This window comes from Ictidomys tridecemlineatus, chromosome 4 (genome assembly GCF_052094955.1).
Source record: "Ictidomys tridecemlineatus isolate mIctTri1 chromosome 4, mIctTri1.hap1, whole genome shotgun sequence".
Classification (NCBI taxonomy): Eukaryota; Metazoa; Chordata; class Mammalia; order Rodentia; family Sciuridae; genus Ictidomys; species Ictidomys tridecemlineatus.
Window position 1 is genome coordinate 58,996,143 of NC_135480.1, and position 9,345 is coordinate 59,005,487.

The following is a 9,345-nucleotide window of genomic DNA, read 5'->3' on the forward strand; positions in this document are numbered from 1 at the left end:
ATGGTACCAAATCCCATCTTCCTCACCTTCCTGGACAATGGCATCCCTGGGCTAGAGGCTGTGCACATCTGGATTCCCATACCCTTCTGTGTCTGTTTCTCATTACCTTAGTGGGCAACATGACCATTCAGACCATTATCTGGCAGATGAAGGTCCTCCTTATGCATATGTACTTCTTCCTGTTATGCTACCTATCTCTGATTTGAGACTTTTCCTTTCCATGTTCCCTAATGTGCTGAGCATCTTGTGTCTGAATTCTCCGAATACTCCTTATTCACACCTTCCAGGGTTTTGAGTCAGCCATCATTCTGGCAATGGCCTTTGACCACTATGTGGCCATTTATCACCCATTGCATTATTCCTCCTCCTTTACCAATAGCATCATTGCCAGGATAGGTTTGGGTATTGTTGTGTGAACCTTGACTGTGCAAGTGCCTCTTCCCATGCTCTTGAGGAGGCTGTGCTTCTGTCAATAGCATTTTTAGACTGTTTCTTGTACTCTCTACTAGGGGACTTGATTTTCTCCTCATTCTACTTTCCTATATGTTGATTCTGAACACTGTGTTTCACATTTCATTATTTTCATTATTACTCACAGTAGCCACCTTAAGGCTCTCAACACCTGCATCTCCCACCTGTGTGCTGTGATCCTCTTCTTCACACTCATGATCTGCCTGTCTATGCTGCACCGATTTGGCCCAAGACTTCCATCACACATCTATGTGACCATGGCCAACATGCACTTCCTCATTCCCCCTGTGATGAACCCCATTGTTTATGTGATGATAACCAAGCAGATGCAAGATAAAATACCAAGGCTTTTCATTAAAAAAGGACTTGGAGAATTAAGGTGCCATTTATAAAACCCTTTTTAGATTGATGATATAGAATTAAATTAAATCAGCACCTGGCAATTCTACAAGGACGGATAAGTAGAGAGATCTTAATATGTATTCTGTCAGATATATCTTTTTTTTCCTGCTAGAATTCTCCTACAATTTAGTTTCAGAATTTTAAATTTTTTTAATTTTTAATTTTATAAATTTTTTATTTGTTCATTTTATATATACCTGACAGTAGAGTTTATTTTATATATTTATATGGGAAAAGACAAGCTGTCCTGACACTTGCATGGGTGTGTCCACTATCACAGAATACTGAGCTCCAGGGCTAGGTTTCCTGACATTGTGACCCCCTTTCTGTCACCTCTTCCAAATCTAATCCAGATGATACTTTGTGTTTCCCATGTTCATGTTCTATGAAAAATTAACTTGTTAAACTATCCCATCTCTCTCTATTCTGGTAGTATTTCTGGCACATAATATCATTTAATAACTTTAAATGATTGACTCTCACCTTTCGAAGTGTTCAAGGGCCATTTTATTTTTCTCCTCTTGCTTTCCCAAGTCTATATATTTAACATTATGTATATGTATGTGTATGTGTGTATATATATATATATATATATATATATATATATATATATATATATATAGAGAGAGAGAGAGAGAGAGAGAGAGAGAGAAAATATATAACTTATTCTAATTGGAATCCCAGTCTTGTGTTTGTACATCCATAATCTTGGAATCAACTGAAGGAAAAACAATAAACAGTGCATTAATTTTAACTCTGGAAAAGACAAATTTAACACTGGTGTTTGTTTAATATCATGTTTACTTGTTATTTTTATTCAATACCCAAGCGTCTTATTTCATAATATTTTGTTTAATTTTACTTTATTCCCCCAAAACTTTCTGAATATGACTTTTCCTTTCAGTAAAACTAGATTAATCCAATTCTGGAGAAAGGTTTGAGACTTCCTAAACAACTTGAGTGAATTATTGATAAAAGAAAGGAAGGAAGGTATAAAAGAAGAAAAGGGAAGGAGGAAATCAGGAAGAAACTTATAAAGAAAAGGTAGAAGAAATAAGAATGTTCACTGTTTAGACTTCTGACACAGGATTGCAATAGATGCAACAATGTATGTCTCCACAGATAGAAATTATGGTCTAAAAATAAAACATTTTTTTGCAAAGGGGATTCATAATATTTATTTCAGATTGTGAAAAACAAACAAGATGACTTAGGCCTCTGTGTTTATTTTTTTGTAGGAATGACAGGAGTTTACTTAGAGCTGCAGACAGTTTGAAACCTTACAGCTCTGTTATTGAAAGGAGAAGTCTTGGTGTTAAACTAAAAAATCCAGAGTTTTGTGACTTATAAAGTTGAATTCTTTTGTTTTCCTGTTTGTTATCAGAAAAAAATGGACAAAATAACAATTCAGGAATTGAAAAGACATATGTTCTTGAAAAGATGTATAGAATTTATAGATTCCTTACCTCTGCTTATCATTGCACATTTTATCGAAATTGGAAATTCTTTCCAAAACATTCAGTGACCACCCATGGGAAGGTAGTATAAATCAATTGAATTTAAAGGACTTCCCTTGCTTGGCCTACGAGTCTCTCCTCTCTTTTTCTCTATAATCACTCCTGCCAATCTCTCTATAACAATAGCAGTCCATCATCACTAACCTATCTAGGCAGAAAGTAACATCATAGGTGTTTCCTAATGAGGTGGGGTAACTAGAACACTTCCTTGACATCCATGAACAGAGTAAAATAGGAATTACAAATTAGATAATTTCCTACATATTACAATGCTTCCTGAAGTCTTTGATTCATATACGTTTTTACAAATCTGAGCATAATTTTTCACATCAACAAAATTACACAATCTATTCAACATGTAGGAGTTTGGTATTAGTTAGTAGGATACTCTTGATAAATGCCTTTTTTTTTTTTTTTTTTTTTTTTTTTGCTGCTGTGCTTTTTATCTGGAAAGCTCTGGCTTTCTCTGTGAATCCTATGCTTGGGTACACCTTGTACAGTTTCCATATGAGGAATGATGATCCCTTGACTCACTCTCAGAAATGGAAAAACAGCTGGGAGAAAAGACAAGCTGTCCTGACACTTGCATGGGTGTGTCCACTATCACAGAATACTGAGCTCCAGGGCTAGGTTTCCTGACATTGTGACCCCCTTTCTGTCACCTCTTCCAAATCTAACCCAGATGATACTTTGTGTTTCCCATGTTCATGTTCTATGAAAAATTGACTTGTTAAATTATCTCATCTCTCTCTTCTGGCAGTATTTCTGGCACATAGTATCATTTAATAACTTTAAATGATTGACTCTCACCTTTTGAAGTGTTCAAGAGTCATTTTATTTTTCTCCTCTTGCTTTCCCAAATCTAGATAGTAATTTGTTCCTCCTTGTTCCATTGTACTGCCATCTAAGCTCCTATTTTATGCTCATATGATCCTTTTGAGATTGTTACACAAGACATACTGCCACTTTTTTGTTTTGGATGCAAAGTTAAAATTATATCATAAATAATTCTATTTGCATATACTTGTAAGAATCTATTTCATTGATGGATATAACGTTTATATTGTGACCATTAGAGTATGTGTCTATTTTCTTTTAAATCCTATTGTGGTTGCAAATAGAATACAAATGTAATTCTAAGACTGACAGTTATTTCACAATCTACTCACCTTGAGCAAGACAAGACCCTCTCAACAAGAAACTAGGAATTAATTTGTGGAGAAAAACTGCCTGTCTCTTCCTCCTGCTACAAAGGATGCCTCACAGGCCTGTCAGTGCAGCATGGTAGTGTTGATGATTTTCTAAAATTGTATTACACAAATTTTTAATATTTGGTACACTGACAGATTTTTTTTCCTCTCTGTGTTAAAACCATACTATCTTGGTTACTGTAGCTTTATAATAAATCTTGAAATAATGTAATGTGAGTCCTCTTACTTTGTTATTCTTTTGGGGGGATAGATTTAATTTTTCTTGTTCCTTTGTTTTTATATATAAATTTTAGAGTTAGCTTGCAAACATATGAAAGGTAAAAGTTGAAGTTTGGACTGGTATTGCAATATATCTACAACTAAATTTTGGGAAATAAATAATGCATTAAAATCATAATGTGTGCAACTAGACTTCACTCAGTTTTGCAGGAGTTCTGTTGGTTTTTACTGTTCCTCTGTTTTCTTTATGATGTTAGCAACAAAGCAGTTTAGTGTTGTCAGGGAAAAAAATACAAGTTTGATTTTTGAGGAAAATGATGAATTTTAATATCAAGTACAAGAAAATATATGCTAAATATATATTTCACTAAATATGTATTTCACTAAATATATATTTCACTAAATATATATTTAACAAATATATATTTCACTTGCTGAGGATGTTCAATTTACATATCTTGCATGTTATGAGATTTTTCAACTATACCATGCAAGTACCCATATGTATAAGTAGAACTTATTTATTTGGAGTTAAATTAGACAACAAAGGTTTGTCAGTGGGATTTTATAAGAAAGAATCAGTATATATCAGTATATATATAACCAACTATGTTGGTTTCAAAGTAGTTTATTATGTTAAAAATAAGGTGAAATCAATTCTTGATAATATGCAAGGCATACAAAATGTGTAGTTGACAAAATTACTTTTTTATTACAACTAACTTTAATTTTCCAAGATTATCTATTAATAAACTATATAGTTAAATAAATATATTTTCTTTAATGAGATAAGACCACTATCATTACTTTCTTTATAATTTGCCTATAAATATGTGTATAAGTATCAGAATGCTTAGTAAGTGAAGGCTCAGTCATATGAAAAAATAGTGTAAATTATTTAAATATAAACATATTTCATGACTCAGAATGTGCCCATGTGGTTAAAAAAGCATGATATCAACACATGACAGGATGGAATATAAGTTGATTCATTTTTCTTGGCTGCAAACATACAATTGACCATTTCTTTGTGAAACTCCTTCACCTTCAATTTAATTTCATTTTTCTGTAAACCTAAAACTTTGTAAATAAAGTAAAATTTACTGATTTTTAATATGCTGTACTTGAAAAGTGAGAGTTCTCCAAATTCCCTATCATACTTTTCCCTTGGTAAAATCTCAAAACATCATATAAATAACTTATTAAAGTAAATTTAAATAGCCTCAAAGTATGCTTTGTGGGAAGAGAGGTTTGTGTTCTAGAAGAGTAATCCCAACAGAAACGTCCCTATTTCTACATCATTATAATTAGGGCATAAATACTGAACTGGTGAAAAGTTGCAGATACATTGCTCAGAGACTTGGTCGGGCATGGAAAATTATCAGATGCAGTTCAGATCTGGAAAATACCATTTCCACAAGTGTGAAAGACACTGATCTAGTGAGCTGAGACATACTTTAACTGGTGTGTCTGAGTACGAAGGTTGTCACTCAGCATGCAAAATTCTCTAAAGACTTCTTTCCAAGAGGTTATTCCCTGGGGCATTATGATAAATATCATTGTGCAATACAGATAAATATATATACTTATCTCCCTGAATTCTTACAAGCTAGGTTTGACTGTTTTTCCTAAAATTTATGAATATCATTGTAAGGCATTAAGAAAAAAATCAAGATCTACTTGTTTATGTTTCTAATGATTTAGAAATCATGCATCTAGAAGGTAAATTAGAGTAGCTCAGTAGTTAAAAGTGTGGATTCTTTAGTTAGCATGTCTGAATTTAAAAGCAGGTGTTATGTACTGTGACATGACATTCAAAAAGTCAATCCTTCAATGCTTGAGTTTCTGTTTATGTGAAATTAGAATAATAATGATAAATTCATAATAATGATAAAATAGACGAGTTGTAACCTTCAAATTAGAAAGTAAATATAATGTTCATAGAATATCTTGTTTTCAGGAAAATGTAAGTATTGATAAATATTTTGAATTATTGTTATTATGTACTATTTCTGTTGTATTTTCAACACCTAAACTGATACATGATCTATCTTCTACTTAAGTGTGCTGAAGAACATCATGCTGAGTAAAATAAGCCAGATGCAAAAAGCCAAGTGTTTGATGTTTTCTCTCATATGCAAAAACTAGATATAAAAAGGTGATGTTGTAAAATAGAAGAATTGTAGGGTAAGGGGAGGATCAACATCATAAAATTGACTAAATTATGTCATGTGCATTTATATCACAATGAATCCCATTTTAATATATAATTATAATACATCATCTTTTTAAAAATTAGGTAAAAACAAGGAAAACCAGAAGAGTAGAGAAAAGGGTTTAGGGGAGGGAGGTGAGGAGGGAAAGGGGAAGTACTGGGGAATAAAACAGAGTAAATTATGTTATGTGCATGTAAAAATATGTCACAGTGAATATTACTGTTAAGTATAGCTGCAATGCACTAGTAAACACAGTAAATAAATAAATAAATAAATATGCTGATATTGAAATATCTGGTGCTGCTAAGACACACATATGCTAATGAAGTAAATTATCAGTCTTAAGTGACAAATAAAATTGTGGTTATAACTCTTTATTTTTAAAAAGAACCATTTAAAAGAATCTTTCTTAGTGTTTTCATTAAAAACTATGTCTATGCCATGTGTTTGTACTTGAGCCCTTGGATCTGGAATTTTCTATTTCCTTCCTCATCTGAATAAAGGCAGGGGGAGACAGAAACGGAAAGTATATAAAGTGTAAGGGGTAATAGATGAAATATAGAATATGTGTTGATAGTGTGATCATGTACCCTACTTCCTTGTTAAAGGCAAAGATTATCGTAAAAGGAAAATTGCAATTAATGTAGGGGGTTTTTTGAGATAGGGTCTCACTAAATTTGGTAAAAAAATGAATAATTTAAATTTGACATATATTATAGAATGTGTATTTGTATTTTAAAATATCATTTGGTGTTCTAAAAATAAGAATAATGGCTAAGAAAAATTATAGTTTGTTCTAGCTCTTTTGTTGGTGGGTATGAAAAAGACAGTCTTTGAATCTTTTCTACTTTGTAGAAGGCTCTTTCAAAGCTAGATATTGAGCAATTATGGGCCTTGACATTTTTTCAAAGATTTTCTTATTCGAAATAATTACATATTATACTCTTAATTTTTATTTGCCCTCACAACTCCATGTCATGGTCTTTGTGATTGGCACATATTTTTGTTGGGGCATTATAGGTGTACATAATGGTGAGATTCATTGTTACCTATTTGTACATGAACACAATGTAACAATATACTTTGGCCAATATTGTTCTCCGGTATTTCTACTTTCCCTCCCCTTATTCTTTCCTTGGTCCCTTTCCTCTACTCTACTGATCTCCCTTTGATTTTCATAAGTACCTCCATCACACACATCTTTCTTTTCCTTTTTCCTCTCTAGCTTCTGTGAGAAAACAAATGACCATTGACTTCTGAGTTTGGCTTACGTTACTTAACATAACATTCTCACATTCCATTCATTTTCCTGAAAATGACATAATTTCATTTTTCTTTGTGGCTGAATAAAACTCCATTGTGCATATGTCACATTTTCTTTATTCATTCATCCATTGACAGATGCCTAGGCTGATATAATTTGGCTAATGTGAATTGTGATGCTATAAACATGGGTATACATGTGTCACTATAGTATGATGATTTTAATTCTTTAGGATAAATACCTAGAAGTGGCAAGGCTGGGTCATGACATATGGTGATTTCATTTCTAGTCTTTTGAGGAAACTCCATATTGATTTCCATAGTGCTTGTACTAATTTACAGTCCCACCAACACTGTAAAAGTGTTCTTGTTGTTCTACATCCTTTTCACTATTCACTAAAGTTGGTATTCTCAATGTCAGCCATCCTAACTGGTTACATGGTTATTTTATAACTTATCTCAGACCATGTAATTCATGGTCCTCACTTCTTCCACTACTTTGTGCCAAAAGTAATAGAACTTGAATAGTATTAATACATTTTCTACTTTTGTTTATTTTAGGTATTTTCTGTTTTTCTTTTCATAGACTTTGGTCATTTCTTGGTATCAAAGCACAACTATACATCCACTCAATTTACTTCCTTTCTGCTGACTGGTGTCCCTGGATTAGAAGACTTTCAAATTTGGATCTCCATCCCTTTCAGCTTCATGTACCTCTTGGCTGTGATAGGCAATGGCCTAGTTATTGCAGTGGTGGCCCGTGACAGGAGCCTCCATGAACCCATGTATCTTTTCCTGACCATGCTGGCACTCAATGATGTCCTCCTTTGTACTGTCACAGTGCCTAAAATGCTTCTCATCTTCTGGCAAGGCCCCTCCCTGTCAACATTTGCTGCCTGCCTCACACAAATGTTCTTCGTTCATGCTCTGTTCCTCTCTGAATCTGCCATTTTACTGGCCATGGCTTTTGATCGTTATGTGGCTATCTGTGCACCACTCCATTATGCAACTCTGCTTACAGGTTCTCTCATTGGCAAGGTGGGTCTGGCTCTGGTGGCTCGGAGTGTGGTTGTTGTCATCCCCGGTGTCCTCCTCATTCTCAGGCTACATTTCTGCAGGAGCAATGTTATTCACCATACATACTGTGAGAACATGGGCATTGCCAAATTGGCCTGCAATAGCTTTACCCTTAATAGCATTTATGGACTCACTGCAGCTCTTCTTACCACAGGGCTGGACTGTATCCTTATCTCCCTCTCCTACTGGCTAATCTTGAGAACAGTCTTTCAACTGCCTTCAAGGGAAGCTCGGAAAAAGGCCTTTGGAACCTGTGGAGCTCATATATGTGTCATCCTGATATTCTATACTCTGGCTTTCTTTTCCTTCTTTACCCATCGCTTTGGGCACCATGTGCCCAGGCATGCCCTTATCCTCCTGGCAAACCTCTATCTATTGGTGCCACCTACCATGAACCCCATTGTTTATGGGGTAAAGACCAAAGAGATAAGGATACGAGTACTGGCACTTGGTACCTAACCAAATTGATGTAAGAGTAATGAAACGAGGACTGGGGGACTCTAGAATGGATAATCAAACTTAAATATAAAATCTGAATCAATCAGGACAAATCTATCCTAGATCACCTAAATATTGGTTAGAGCCTAAAATATTCATATTTACAAATGCTATCTTTCTAAGATGGAGTAAGTAAAAAGTTTACAGGGAATTTAGACACCATCAAGAAATATATCAATAAATTAAGGAAATAAGAAGAATGTCAGAATAACAGAGTAGGGGAATTAAATACCACTTTTGCAGTACATATGCTTCTTCTCTATCTATTTTCAATGAATAAAATAAAGTGAAAATTCCATGAAGTAAGGATTACTTCTGATCTAAGTTTCCCTATTATATTAACAATACCCAGAATATAAAAGTAATTTAATAAACAGTTGCAGAGTAGATAAACATCTCAATTAATCAAATAATAAATACATAAATAGAAAATTTCCTGGTAGACCCTCATGAATAGGACCTGCATGTAAA

At 33.8% G+C, this 9,345-nt stretch overlaps 1 protein-coding gene and 1 pseudogene across 1 annotated transcript; both read left to right on the forward strand.

Moving 5' to 3' along the window:
- Positions 1-863, forward strand: LOC110597263 (olfactory receptor 51G2-like; annotated as a pseudogene).
- Positions 864-8,007: 7,144 nt separating this feature from the next.
- Positions 8,008-8,835, forward strand: LOC101966796 (olfactory receptor 52D1). Its single transcript, XM_021721302.2, has one exon. The coding sequence runs from the start codon at positions 8,008-8,010 to the stop codon at positions 8,833-8,835; it is 828 nt and encodes a 275-aa protein (XP_021576977.2).
- The last annotated feature ends 510 nt before the right edge of the window (positions 8,836-9,345 follow it).

Excerpts from the sequence above, each read along its gene's own strand:
- LOC101966796 (XM_021721302.2), top strand. The coding sequence starts at position 8,008 with ATGTACCTCTTGGCTGTGATAGGCAATGGCCTAGTTATTGCAGTGGTG.